Source organism: Prunus persica, chromosome G6, assembly GCF_000346465.2.
Source record: "Prunus persica cultivar Lovell chromosome G6, Prunus_persica_NCBIv2, whole genome shotgun sequence".
NCBI lineage: Eukaryota > Viridiplantae > Streptophyta > Magnoliopsida > Rosales > Rosaceae > Prunus > Prunus persica.
In genome coordinates this window covers 27079200-27093862 of record NC_034014.1, presented here as the reverse complement: position 1 = coordinate 27093862, position 14663 = coordinate 27079200, and the positions used below count along the sequence as shown (strand labels likewise).

Sequence of the window (14663 nt, the reverse complement as noted above, 5' to 3'; positions counted from 1 at the left end):
ATATGAAAGCAACTCCTGGTTTTGGATGTTACCCATATATATATATATATATATATATATTAATATACAACCACATCAGGAAATAAAAGCCTAGACCAATGACTTTTCTTTGTGTGTGTGTTTTGGTTTTCTTGAAAGAAAATTCAAGACCCGACTATATATGCATCATGCATGTGGTTGAATTCTCAAAAATTCTTATTTCCTCCTTCTATGAAAATTCAAACTCGTAGAAGTTCGAACTTGCAAAAGGCTTGTAACTCAAATGATTAAGAATATTTACCTATGCATCCAAGGTCATACGTTCGATTTCCACTCCCTTTTCATGGCTTGTATATGTTGAAAGAAATAAAAAAAATTCCAGAAGGTTTTGCCATGGAGAACTAGCTAACTTGAGATCGTCACGTCTCTGCCATTTCGAAGCACATTTTGTCAATTTGTACTTAAATATCATGCATCGCATTGATTCAATTCATATTTATATATGCATGGCTCCCACAGCTGTATGGATCATGACATTTTCTGAAACAAGAAGTTAAAAATGGTTTATTCAAAGTATGATTTAGGTTGGTGGGTTTATGAGTTAGCTTATTACCCCAAATTAAATAATTTTGTGATGTTTGGTGCGCATAATAAAATCATATACAACCAACCACCACCTTAACCAAACCCTAATTATTGTATTTGTAGTACTAATTGCACTTGATTAGTCAATGCTTTCACGCAGTCTAATCTTTTCCTTTTCTTTCCAACAATTGCATAAAACAGACGTAATGGACACACATGGCCTTTGGCCAAAGCCGCTGACCAAATTTTCATTGCTTTTAACCAAAAGATCACTCCCCTCTTTGCCTCTTTTTCTTTTTCTTTATCTTAGTGTATAATTCACTCCTTATAAATTTCATTGGTTATAATTTACCCCAACAATGCAATGGCCAATGGAAATTAATATGGCTTGGCTTATTGTACGGACAATCCGTCTTGATATTGGCGGGGCTCCTTCAGAATTTGGAAGGAACTTCTTCCATCACGTGAGAATTCAGTCAAAAATACAATAGGTCGCTTTTCATTTTGGTTTTTATGATAAAGAGGGTAACGTGAATTGTGGATTTTGTCATAGTAAAAATAGTCATATTTCAAAGTATATTTTACTATCCACCGCCCTCTCTATCCCCTCATTCTCTGGTTCTAGAGTTGTATGGGTCTCACTTATTTTTTTAATTTCTTGATGCGAAGTCAATGCAAGAAATCTTCTTAGGTGGAATTCAATTCTTGATGAGAATTCCAATTTCTGACTAATAAACACACCATTACTTAGGGCCTGTTTGGAAGCCCTTCTGGAAGGGCCAAAAACACTTTCTGATAACTAAAAGCGCTTCTGACAGCGTTTGGCAGAAAAATTTAGAAGCGCTTCTGGGTCATAGAAGCTCCTCCTAAAGAAGCACCTGCTATGTGCTTCTTCAGGAAGCACTCCCAAGTGCTTTTCCACAAAGCACTTTAATTTTTTATGAAAATTCTAAATTTTTATAATAAAAGCATTTTTATTAAAAGTACTTATAAGCAAAAGTATTTCATAAAAAAACAGTCCCAAACGAATCCTTAAAACCTCAAAATACATCAACGGTCAACTATCCGAGCTTGCAAAGAACTAGCGGTAGTACCTCAATAAATAAATACACACACAAGCAATAACTCTGACTGAAACCCAAGTAATAAAGGGTAAAACCAAATAATGCAAAATGAGAAAATATAAGTTGGGGTGACCGTTTGAGGCCTAGATTTCCAGACTGGTGTCTAATTAGTCTAAATTCCAGCTCAAAGCTCTAAAGAGAGAGAAAGAGGCAGGCAGGCTGTTTTGTTGGTTCATTCATGCTCCTACAAAATCAAGCAAAGCAATGGAAAAAACATAGTTTCGGAATATAAAGGAGGCATCGAGATCTGCGTTTACAGAAAACTCCTTTAGCTTCACGAACAAGCATCAAGTTGCAGCAGTGAGCTCCCTCTTTCTCTTCTCTCTCTTTCTCTCTCTCTCTCCTCTAAGATGAACGTTAATCTCTGCGTTGCTGGCGAATCTTAGAATTAGAACCCACCTTCTGCTTTTTAATCTTTTAATCTTTTTAGCTGCGTGTTCATGAAGAAATGCCGTTAAAGCTCGTTCAGCTAATAAGGCATTAAACACACTCATTTACTCACTCTCACTCTCATTCTGCTCAAGCTCAAAGCTTCCGCATTTCGAGCTGTCTTTGAACTTCGGTTTCAGATTGACCGTTTCTGCAGCTCCAATGGTCCGTCTTCTCTACTCTTTCTTCAATTTTTCAGGTGCATTTCTCTTTTTCTTAGCATTGTTACTTAACGTACATTTTTCTTTTTCAAAATTTGGGGAATTTAGTGGTTAATTTGCTATTATTCTGCTAAAGTTTGGGGTTTGGAATCGAGGACATTTAGAACCCAGTCTTTAGGTTTTCACAAGTTTCTATTTTGTATATATGAAACATAGGACCGTTGGGAGCTTCGGCCAGAAGAGAGTTCCACAGATTTACTAGTTTCAGCTTGCAATTCTTTCTGTTTGGTTGCTGAGAAAATTTAGGGAAAAATTAGGACTTCCAGAATGATTTGAACATGGAAGAAATTTGCTTTAACTTCAGTTAACTACCTCTTGTATTCTCAAATAAGCCTTACATTTCTAATTTCGTGTATTTCACTCTGTTTTCCTGCTAATTTCTGGATCCTGATTCATTCATTCATATAGGCTGAAGCAATGACTTGGATGAATTTTTGCGGCACGCATTGTGAATCTGAATGGGCAAGCTTAACTACCAGTATCTTTTTCCTTTTTTTATTTTTTTATTTTCTAAAATTTTCTAAATGTTCTGTCAAATTTGTACCAGACTGGAAAAAAAAAGAGAGATTAAGAAGCCGAATTCTCATTTGTCTAAAAAATCTCAGTATTTATGGCAATTACCTTATGAACTAGGCTTGACTTGCTCTTTGGACCATCAAAATTGGCGTTTGTCTTTTAATTCTTTTAATGAAAGTTCGAGCAGTGTTTTGTTTGTCTGTGTTTCTGCATATGAAACTTTTTGTCTCATTGTTATGGCATTAGTTTAATTAGACCTGTGCACGGTTTCTTTTGTATGTCCTGGGTCACTATCTATGCGTTTCATTTATTTACTTCACATCAAGAACTAGTGATCGAACTCCTACATGCCATTAAGGAAAAATTATAAAAGCTGAAAGGGGATTCTTTCAGCATTTTGTATGATATGCTTTAAGGCTTTTGCTTTCTCTTTAGCGAAAAAGAATTTTGCTTTTGCTTTTCTTTTCTTTTTTCCTGTTCTTTTGTTAAATTTCTTTCTGATAACTTTGTCTTTCTTGATGCTTTGCAAGTCTTGAACTTACACATTTTGCACAAAGATTCCAAGGCATGGTAGGGCAAAAATGTGGCCTTCCCAATGTCAACTTTGTATAAACAAATTGTGCCTTTTCCATGTCCTATATGCTCCTACTGATAAGAAGGAAGATGTGAAAATTGATTCCTGGATTTTTTTTTAATTTTTTTATAAAGAGAATACTCTCCATTTTCCCTACATGTTCAGCCCTAACTTTTCACCAGTTTTAGGCTCTAGAAACTAGAAATGGTTAAGTGCCTATTCTGAAACCTTTGTTGTTTTTGCAGGGGAAGAAGAAAGATTGCTGAGATCACTCTCATAGTCTTGACTCCTTAACGGATTTCTCAACAAACAATACTAGATGAAGCCACATTTGTTTTGTACAACAGTAATTCTTCTCCTTTCCCTTCGCCGAACTATAGCTGACCTCAATTCAGACAAACAAGCCCTTCTTGGCTTTATTTCTGTTGTTCCTCATGGTCGAAAAGTTAACTGGGATCCTGCTAACGCAGTCTGCAGTTCTTGGGTTGGCATCACTTGTACTTTGGATGGCACCCGTGTGCTTGCTGTCAGACTCCCAGGTGTTGGACTGTATGGTCCAATTCCAGCAAACACTCTTGGCAAGCTGGATGCCCTCATTGTCCTTAGCCTTCGGTCTAACCGCCTCAGTGGGAATCTTCCCTCTGATATTTTCTCCCTTCCTTCCTTACACTACATATACCTTCAAAACAATAATTTTACAGGTAATATTCCCTCTTCTCTGTCTCCCAATCTCACCTTGCTTGATTTGTCTTTCAACTCCTTCACCGGCAACATTCCAGCCACAATCCAAAATTTAACACGTCTCACTGGACTGAACCTCCAGAACAATTTCCTCACTGGATCTATTCCTGATATCAACATTCCAAGGCTTTTGCATTTGAATTTGAGCTACAACCACCTTAATGGTTCAATTCCTCCTACCCTCCAAAAATTCCCTACTTCTTCCTTTGAAGGAAACTTGATGTTATGTGGACCACCACTGAACCACTGTTCTTTGATCACTCCCTCACCTTCACCATCCCCCAGTCTTCCACCACCAGGGCCAATAGCCCCCTTGAAACCAGAAAATGGATCAAAGAGGAAACTTAGTATGTGGGCTATCATTGCCATTGCAATTGGTGGTTTTGCAGTGTTGTTTCTCTCAGTTCTGGTGTTAGTGCTGTGCTGTTTGAAGAAAAAAGACAGTGAAGGCAGTGCTGTAGTGAAAACAAAAGGCGGAAGGATTGAGCAGCCAAAGGAGGACTTTGGAAGTGGGGTGCAAGAGGCTGAGAAAAATAAGCTGGTTTTCTTCGAAGGCTGTTCTTACAATTTTGATCTTGAGGATTTACTAAGAGCTTCGGCTGAAGTTCTAGGAAAGGGAAGCTATGGGACTACTTATAAGGCCATCTTGGAGGAGGGAACCACAGTGGTTGTGAAAAGGATGAAAGAAGTGGTGGTGGGAAAAAGGGAGTTCGAACAGCAAATGGAGAATGCGGGGAGGATTAGTCAGCACTCAAATGTTGTTCCTCTTCGTGCTTATTACTACTCCAAAGATGAGAAACTCCTGGTTTATGACTACATTTCAGCTGGCAGCTTCTCAGCATTATTGCATGGTATTGATTATTTTCATCTTGTTCTTTCTCATTCTACTATGTTACTCATTTCCTAACTGCACTTCTATAATCTCCTCATTGCCATTAGTAACAAAGAATATTGTAAAGTTTTTGCATTTAGACTAGGGAGTCTACTTCTTTTAACTGACGAAGTATTCCTCAATGGTGCTCAATATTGTAATAAGAATACATCACAGACTAAACATATGAATTTTCCCCTCAGAACTGATTTCTCTCCCTTTGTGTCCTATTCTACAGGAAACAGGGAAACTGGACAGAATCCACCAGACTGGGAAACCAGGTTAAAGATTTCCCTTGGATGTGCTAAGGGGCTTGCCCATATCCACTCTGCCAGTGGAGGGAAATTCACCCATGGCAACATCAAGTCCTCCAATGTCCTCCTCACCCAGGACCTCAATGGCAGTATCTCAGATTTTGGCCTAGCTCCTCTCATGAACTTCGCAACTATACCTTCCAGAAGTGTGGGCTACCGAGCTCCCGAGGTGATTGAAACTAAGAAGTCCTTTCAAAAATCCGACGTTTATAGTTTTGGTGTTCTGCTCCTTGAGATGCTGACAGGCAAAGCACCAGTACAATCACCAGGACGTGATGATGTTGTTGATCTTCCAAGGTGGGTTCAATCTGTTGTTCGAGAGGAGTGGACAGCTGAGGTGTTTGATGTAGAGCTAATGAGGTATCAAAATATTGAAGAAGAGCTGGTACAAATGCTTCAAATAGCAATGGCGTGCGTGGCAAGGGTGCCAGACATGAGACCTACTATGGAAGAAGTGGTTAGGATGATCGAGGAAATCCGGCCACCAGATTCTGATAACCGACCATCATCCGAGGACAACAGGTCTAAGGACTCAAATGCTCAGACCCCATGAGGGCATGGCCTTGCCCCTGTCAATATTATTAAACCTCTGCCGTATATTCGCAATTGTGTGATTCTTTGTCAGGTCCTAGTACTACTGTAAAAGCTTAGCCACCTCTTCCCTCTCCCTCCGATTAGTATGACAAAGAAGTTTCCAAACAATTATGGCTCCAATGGATTGAGTGATCTCATTAGCATTTTTGGATGCTTTGATCCTTTAGAACTCGCATGATGTAATTTTTGTAAACACAATTGCATGTACTGAAAATTGTTCAAGTGATGTTTCTGATTGTTTTGTTTGTCCGTATTCAACCCATTTAGCCCTAGTCTGGATTATAAATAAATAAATAATCCAATAAACCCTAGTCCATACTAATCATCTGCCACGTGGGTCATCGAATTTCAACTCTCATTAGAAGTAAAAAAAACCCATTAAACCCTAATAATTCATACTAATTATATGCCACTTGGATCAAAGATCAATCTTGTCCAAAGCTCCCACTTTGGGTGGAATGAGAAGTTGCAACTAAACAAATGAAATTCCCCAAAATGGCATATGAGAATTCGATTGCCAAAAAACCTAGAAACCTGCTCAGAAAAACATCCGTAAAGAGGGAGCCAAGAAGTGAAATCACATAGCTTACAGGTTTTTCTTCAACAAAACTTACATTTTTCTGATACTTTAACAATGTAAATGGCCAAGATAAAGGCCTGCCTTTGATCTCTAAAAGAATAGTAATTCTTACTTCAACAAAAATCTCGGTAAGTTATGCCTGTGCTCATGTCAATGTATGTAGACAGCTAATGACTAGAGTTGGTAGGAGCTTGGTTAACCAAATCAGCACCGCTCACATATCTAGCGACAAATGACATTAACCGGAAAGGCGCACCAATAAGGGGAGCATCTATAAGCGGCACAGCAGCATTTTTATCAGTCTCAACTGACAACTCTAGATTCCGGACTTCATTCTCCTCCAACGGAATTTGCACTATTTCACTAATTTCATCATATATTGGCAATTCTGGAACAAAAGCAACATGCTGAGAATCCTCGCTACCATTACTATGCATCTCCTGTTTGATTGCAGCAACTTCTGGGGAATCAAGCTTCTGGTCTGATGTAGACATATCCTCATTGGATCTGGACATGGGATCGATGACACTGGCAGTTTCAGGAGGGGCAATTGTTATATTAGATGTTTTTGTTGAAGTGAGCTCAACTGTTGCACTCCGCCGGTCAAGTTCAAGATGCAACTCATTCACCTAGAAAACATCATAGGGAATAAAAGAAATGTCAGAGAACTAGTCAGTCCATCAAAATCTTAGTATTAGTAACAGGTCAAACCTAATTACACAAGTCTAAATATATAATAAGACTGTATGAAAGATATGCTCGAAGACATTGGCATTTATTGACAGTACAGTAGTACACATTACTCCTTAGAAACCATGGAGGAAAGCAGCCATTCACCTTTTCAACAAGCTCTGCATTTTCTGCCATTAGTTTCTCAACCAGTGCACATGCTGCTTCAACCTGAGAGTTCAAATCCTCACGTTCCAAAGCATGCTACATTAACAGAGAGTCAGATATTTATTTTCCATTGACAAGTAATGTGTCATAGAATCACCAACAGAAAAGAGACCTTTGTCAGATTTACAAAATTGAAAACATTTTAAATTTTCTCCTGCAAAACTGATAGGTCTATCGCTCATAGTATTTAAATAAAATTTCCAAATGCCATCACAAGATTTTTTTTTTTTTTTTTTGGGAACAGAAAACAGCCCGCACAAACCTATTAGTCCTAATCATGCATAAAGCTGCCTATAAAATTTGATCAGGTAAGCAAATAGGAAGCCTACCTTTGGAAGTTCGTCTGATGAGGGAGTAGAGGAGACACTCTCAAGATTCTTAATTTGCAACTGCAGACTAGAGGAGTTTTCCATCAGCTGTTGATTTACTTGGACAACATTATCCCTGGATTGCTCCAATTCCAACACCTGCCCAGCTTTGGTTTTAATTTCCATATCAGAAGAAAATACAAAGATTTTCTTTGAACTGCTTGTGACCATAAATTAGGATGTGCATGCATTAAGGAAAACAAACTGACTAAATTCCTACCTATCTTATAAAATCTAAGGTAAGAAAAAGCAATAGTCAAACTCCTCTCTACTCAACAAATTAGGTTTGCCATGTAGAGACCTTGTAAATCAACTAATCAATTTAAATTGAATCCATCAAGTAGGTTACTTAAGTCAACTGAGCTACATACCTGTGCTCGTAACTTAGCAACATCATCATTCAGAATTGCTACCATTTCTTTAAACGAATCCTGTAAGAAACACATGTTTAAAGACAAATAAGTCTCTGACATAAAATAATGAAGGGCAAATATACATATGGATTATAAAGTGTAAGAGAGAGCTTTCTGAAATCCCAATTAAGAAAGATTCAGTAACGAAAGAGTGTTACAGTTGATGGACTCATGTTTTTTTTTTCTTCAAATTATTTGTTTCCTATTACAGACATAACTAAATTCTAACTATTTTCCAGGTGCAATAACAACAAATTTAGTGTAAAAGTTTTAAGCTCATTAAGCGGCCAAATGATTTTTCATCTGCAATTACGATTCAGAGTAATTAGAATAGCGATTACCTCCTTTAGAATCCAGGTATCTCTATCTCTCTCTAGATGTTTAATCTTTTCCTGTAAGCTTGACTGTGAAACAATGTACAGTAAGTTCAAAAGTTGAACCAATGAAAAAGAGAAAGAAGAAGAAGCGAAGTCAAAATGATTATTGGTTGTAGGGTTCTGATAAAGGGAGGAGACGCTAACCTCTTTTGAATCCAAAGTAGCCTTTTCATCTACTAATCGACCAATTTTCTCCTCTAATCCAACCTACAACAAACACAGCATTAGAAACCAATTCCTCTTGTTTGCAGTTTTGTTTAATATAATGTTGCATAAAAAACTAAAGAGAGCATGATTATACGCATGCTGGTAACGAAAAAACTTAAAGGACCCCTTGAATTGAAATATGAACAAAATTCAAAATAGCCCTATGATGCAACTTAAATCACCTCTTTTTGAAGCCAAGAATCTTTTTCACTCTGTAATTGTACAATTTCCTTCTGTTGGTCGGCCTGTAAATCATATGGTTAGGGAGACAATCCTAAAAACATATGCAGAACAAGGATACAATTGTAATATGAAATGTGATAGAACACGGTACTAACTAGAAGTGCATTAACTCTTCGTCAGCTCATTGTCTCAGCTAAATTCAGATAATATTACCTCTTTCTGTATATGTGAATCATTTTCATGCCGCAATTGTTTTATGAAATCTTCTAAGGTAGCCTGAAGAAGAAATATACAAAATCAATAGGAAAGGTAGAAAAAGCATACCAGATAAGAAAAAAGGTCATTGGCTCTTTCTAAGTACAACTTCATAAATTCAGATCAAGATATAGTACCTCTTTCTGTATATGTGAATCATTTTCATTTCGTAACTGTTTAATAGCATCCTCTAAGGTAGCCTGAAAAAAATTAAATGCCATAAAAAATTTGAAACCCAGCCAAATACAATAAACATGCCCTAATCTTTGTTCCACTATTCTCACAGTTGAAATTCACATTATATTACCTCTTTCTGTATGTGCAAGTCCGTCTCCTTTTGTAATTGTTTGATTGTTTCTTCTAAGGTAGCCTGTAAAATTATGATTATTTTGTGCACTGCTCAGGATGCATTTGCATATCAAAACTGACAACAAAAACAAAGGTGTGTGATACAATTGGAGAGAAATTATCTTGTGTGTTTGCCATATCCACGCTTACCTCTCTTTGGAGCCAATGTTGTTTCTCAGATTCAGCTAACGACTGCACAACAAAATTTCAAAAAAAAAGAAAAGCATAAATTTCAAAATCCTTGAAAATCACCACATAAATGCACACAATACAATGTACATCTCTTTTTACTATCAGCTGTTGATCGATCCAATTCAAATTCGAATGCTTAGAGATAAACACCAACAAATTAATACTAAATACAAAATTAATCAAAATCAAACTTACACATTCCGTGCCATTGCTCTCATGCCTATTCCCATTCGCATCTTCGTCTTGCATAGCATCTGAACAAACATCGGCGACGGCCTCTGGAACTTGGCCGTTACCCGTAACCGGGACATCGTCTAAACGACCGTCGTCTGCGGCGTCCTTCGAAACTTGGTCATTACCGGAAACCGGAACGTTGTCGGTGGTCTCAACCTGCTTGTTCTTCTTCTTCTTGTTCTTCTTTTTCTTCTTCTTATCGTCCTCCATTTTCAGGCTCACAAAATGCTCAGCCTCTTGCTCTCCCGCCACAGAATGAAATCCAGACCGCACGGGCAGACCCGAGTCCGGATCTGATTTCTTGCTGTTGGCGTTTTCCTCTACTGAAATTTATCAATTGAATTTCGTTTGTGGGATTTGCCGGGAAGGGTTTTCTCCTTTCGTTTCTAATTTATAGTGCGTTTTTCGCGTTTTTATTTATTTTCTATCACTGTAATAACTCATGGATACGATACGAGTCTATTTGGATGTTGATGCAGTGGGAAGCAGCAGATTATTGACGTGGTGACTTGGCCGTATTTGATTGGTTGCTTGATCGTCCTGGAATGTGGTCGGTCGTACTGTAGCTTCTAACTTTCTCGTTAAAGGCAGTGACGGAAGGAAGTCAGTGCGTTACGGACTTACGGCGTTACCATTTGCGGGAAACGGACGCTACCGCAACTTTCACGTTGACTTGGGAACACCAAACGCACAACGCATGTGGGAGCCACGTGACTAGCGACCCGGCCCCGTCGAGAAGGCAAATGCTATCAAATCAAAACGCATATTCCTCTTCCATTTTCGATTGGAATATTGGATTTGATTTGAGGAGAAATTACCTTTTTTTTGTGCTCTTTTTATAAGCAACCCGACTGCCCACTTTGAGGAGAAATTCAATTAACATATCCTTAATTAATGTGATTTAAACAAAAAAGAGATGATTATGATGTGTGGCAAACAAGAGGATTAGAATAAAAAGGGGTTATAAGAAGAAATGTTTAGACTTGGTTTGACAAAATAGTAACCTAATCAAAATAAGTGTTCACTTGTAATTAAAATTAGTTGCAATTTCCAACTCTTTTTTGTTGTTGTCAAAAGTAGTTTTCATTAGGCTCAAATGCAGTAAGCGAGTAAAAGATTAAGCGTTTATTCACTAGAAATACATGAATAGAACAAGGTTAACACCTTCAAATGAGCATAGTGAGGAGCTCAATTCCCGTTAAGTGTAAAACATTTAGAGATGTCATTTGCCGCCAATTAGCAAGGAAGCTCATCATAAACCAGAACTCCCACAAGAGATGGTGGTGTAGTGACCTCATGACCCAACTTTCTAGTATTACCGTTAGCATACCTATCGATCATCCTGCATGAGTCACATGATTAGTGTTTTAAGGAGGTATCCATCCTCACTCAACATAGCCAAGTTACAATTTCCGACTTAAAGCTTACAATATATATCAACTAGTAGTGTGATTCATATGTAAGAGCGTCAGCATTTATACATTGAACATTATTCAACTTAGATAATAAGTATGATTTACAACTATAATTTTTGTGCTTCCTGTTGAACTCTATATACATTGGTCATTAGAGCTCAATTCAATCATTTTAAACATCTTGAATTTAATTCAATTATTTATGTATTTATTGGTTTGGTTAAAGTGGGTAGATGAGGGCACCCCATACAAAGAGGGCTAGGAGTTGAATGGGGTGAGCTGAAATTATCCAATTAATCGTTGGATTCAAATTAGGAAAGTCGGAGTCCAAACCCGCCGACTTGGACCACCAAATTTCACACCAAATTTAAATGTTTAAAATTAGAAAGCCGCCGTAAATAACGGCCCAAATATAAAAACGGAAAGAAAAAAAGTAACGGATAAGAAGGGAAAAGAAAACAGAGTGCGAGAGACGGTGAAAACGGGGGCGTGTATAAAACCGGTGGAAAAGGAAAGCCCCAAAGTCTCTCCGAGTTTTTGTGTAGAAAGATCAGGGGGTCGAAGATCGTATTGTTGGTAGCGGAGCTTTGGGAGGCGGCTCCGGATCTTCTTCAAACCCGTTTCCCTCTGCTACCGCTATTTCAGTCCGATCTCAGGTATTTCATAGATGGAAAGTTGTTTTGGTTTGACGATAATTTGTTTTCAAAATTGAGAAATTGTTTTGATTTTGGTTATGTGTTTATAGAAATTGTTCTGATTGAATCTGAAACTGCTGTTTGATGCAGCTTTGCAGGTCCTGGGTTGTGAGAAGTGAATTTTAGACTGTAATCAATTCAATTTCATCATGGCCTCCAAACGCATCTTGAAAGAGCTTAAGGATTTGCAGAAAGATCCTCCAACTTCTTGCAGCGCCGGTACTTTTTTCAATTTCAAAATTTGTAATTTAGTATTTTTTTCATGATCTTACACTCAAAGTTCAAAACTTTTTTTAATTTCATATGATAAATTGACAGATTTTGTAGAGATGTGGTTGCCGGCGCATGTTGATTTCATTGATTTGTTGAATGATTAATGTAATTACCGGTTATATAAGTACCCAAGTGGATATTTAAATAAATTATGTGTTAATTTGATTTAGGTCCTGTGGCTGAGGACATGTTTCACTGGCAAGCTACGATTATGGGACCCCCTGATAGCCCATATGCAGGAGGTGTATTCCTAGTCACCATTCATTTTCCTCCTGATTATCCTTTCAAGCCCCCTAAGGTAATTCATACATCTTATGTGCAACGTTTGGTCCTGCTTTGTTGTGTCGGTGTGTGTGGCGATTGTTTGTTGAAGAAGGATACTAACGGTAATTTCATGTTTTCAGGTTGCATTTAGGACTAAGGTCTTCCACCCAAATATCAACAGCAATGGAAGCATTTGTCTTGATATCCTTAAAGAACAATGGAGCCCAGCACTAACTATCTCTAAGGTTTGGCTTTTTTTCGGACCACTCAATTTATCCTGCATAACAGTGTTTTGTCTTTGTATTCTCATTTGATCTGGAACTCGTATATCTGCTGCCTTGATGCATATATAGATGGATATATAGATAGATATAGAAGAAGTCTCAAAAGGACAGATGCTTGTCTGTGCTTTCTGTAAATCATCTGTCTGGATTTGAAATTCTTGCATATACTACCAGACAAGCACAAGCAAGTGACTGCAGTTATATCTATTTCCAACATTTATCGTGTCAGAAGAAGAGCAACATATACGTGTCTTTGTTTCCCTCTGACTTGCTTATTGCTAAAAGCCGTTCAATATTTTGCCCATTCTTTCTATAAAGAGTTGACGACGTTACTTTGAAGATGTTGCATAAGATGATTGACGACTATATGCTTTCCCAGTTCATACTTTTGGTTACAGCCATACCTTTATTTATGATAACTTAAAAGTGACACTGAAACTTAGAGGTTAAAAAAAGAAAAGAAATGGGATCTGTTTCTTTTCTATGAAGGTTATCTTATGGTTGGAATTGTATTTACTAACCCCATTTTTCATGTAAAATCAGGTATTGCTCTCAATTTGCTCACTGTTGACTGACCCTAATCCTGATGACCCTCTTGTGCCGGAGATTGCCCACATGTATAAAACCGATCGAGCCAAGTATGAATCCACTGCACGTAGCTGGACTCAGAAGTATGCAATGGGATGAAGATGTTTTTCCAGATTTAGAGTTTGTATTTTGGGGGTCTTTTGGGGGGGAGGGGGAAGAAGGGGAGGGACAGGTTGGGGGATGGCTTAATTTGGGAAGAATAAATCTTTGTTCTTCTCCTGTTTAGTTATATCACAAAAATGAAAAGGTTTGAACGGGATGTAATTCTGGTTTTACCAGGACCTTAATTATTGTTTGGTGTTGTTCCTTCCAGCTTTCTAGACAGACTTTTCAATGTAGTTTTTGAAGTGTAATTCTATCAACTGAGGAATCGGTGTTGTTTTTGTTTCTGCCATTTCTTATTGTATCTGAAAAGATTAAGAAATATAGATTCCGATGAACTGTTTGGTTTGTTGTTCCCTCTTCATCAATAAATTGATATTGTAATACAACCATCATTTATTAATTAAATTTGCCGTTTGCTTCATCTTGTATATTGTTCTATTGAGAATTGGTTTACAAGGGGAGGAAAATACACTATTATGTGCGCCGAGGTTGGAGACGGTTGTCACTGCCTTACGGGTGTGGTCAAACATTGGACAAATCGAAGGGGTTCCACAAAGTTTTTGAGATTCAAGTTTTCAAAACACAAAACGATTTTTAAGGTTTATTTGATAGCTCGTCTTCGAACCATAGATTAAAATGTATTTTTTAAAATATTGAGTTTCAATCGATGCAGAAGTATGTAAAGACAGAACAATCGCTCAAGCGCGTGAGAAGAATCTAATAAAAAAACCGAATTTGAATACAAGTGTAAGGATAATTACTCACAAATGCATGAATAATTGTAAGACATTAATGCGTTATCAAATTCACTCACATCAACAGTTGCAACTACTCAATCATTCAAAATGGTGGGTGATTATCAGCACTTAGGAGGGTGTAGAGGCAACAGGGGCCCTCCTCCAACCATACACAACATATTCATTCTAGTCATGAAACCATGTTTAGATGATGTGTGGGACAGCATAATTTGACCATATTAGATTTTATTATTTGGTAATAGATTAATTATGAGATTTTTTATTTAAATCTCACACTTC

General features: G+C 37.6%; 3 protein-coding genes across 11 annotated transcripts; 2 read left to right on the top strand and 1 right to left on the bottom strand.

Moving 5' to 3' along the window:
- Nucleotides 1734-6205, top strand: LOC18772057 (probable inactive receptor kinase At5g58300). Of its 6 annotated transcripts, none has more exons than XM_020566828.1 (4): nt 1734-1988; nt 2119-2316; nt 3674-5020; nt 5279-6205. In XM_020566828.1, exons 3-4 carry the CDS (start codon nt 3748-3750, stop codon nt 5905-5907), a joined length of 1902 nt encoding a protein of 633 aa, XP_020422417.1. In that variant the 5' UTR covers nt 1734-1988; nt 2119-2316; nt 3674-3747; the 3' UTR covers nt 5908-6205. The 6 variants fall into 6 exon arrangements, with proteins under 6 accessions (XP_020422417.1, XP_020422418.1, XP_020422415.1 ...); XM_020566829.1 differs by adding an exon at nt 2747-2816 and having other exon boundaries at nt 1734-2282; XM_020566826.1 differs by adding an exon at nt 2747-2816 and having other exon boundaries at nt 1734-2316.
- LOC18773016 lies at nt 6435-10423 on the bottom strand. Of its 3 annotated transcripts, XM_020567071.1 has the most exons (12): nt 9964-10423; nt 9727-9768; nt 9536-9598; nt 9366-9428; nt 9187-9249; nt 8973-9035; nt 8728-8790; nt 8548-8610; nt 8165-8224; nt 7755-7892; nt 7366-7461; nt 6435-7157 (listed from the first exon to the last, which is right to left on the bottom strand). In XM_020567071.1, the coding sequence occupies exons 1-12, from the start codon at nt 10210-10212 to the stop codon at nt 6696-6698; spliced, it is 1425 nt and encodes a 474-aa protein (XP_020422660.1). In that variant the 5' UTR covers nt 10213-10423; the 3' UTR covers nt 6435-6695. The 3 variants fall into 3 exon arrangements, with proteins under 3 accessions (XP_020422660.1, XP_020422662.1, XP_020422661.1); XM_020567073.1 differs by lacking the exon at nt 9187-9249; XM_020567072.1 differs by lacking the exon at nt 9366-9428.
- On the top strand, nt 11819-14047 carry LOC18773046 (ubiquitin-conjugating enzyme E2 28). Of its 2 annotated transcripts, none has more exons than XM_007206029.2 (5): nt 11819-12073; nt 12203-12331; nt 12556-12683; nt 12790-12894; nt 13477-14047. In XM_007206029.2, the coding sequence occupies exons 2-5, from the start codon at nt 12262-12264 to the stop codon at nt 13618-13620; spliced, it is 447 nt and encodes a 148-aa protein (XP_007206091.1). In that variant the 5' UTR covers nt 11819-12073; nt 12203-12261; the 3' UTR covers nt 13621-14047. The 2 variants fall into 2 exon arrangements, with proteins under 2 accessions (XP_007206091.1, XP_020422236.1); XM_020566647.1 differs by having other exon boundaries at nt 11892-12073; nt 12211-12331.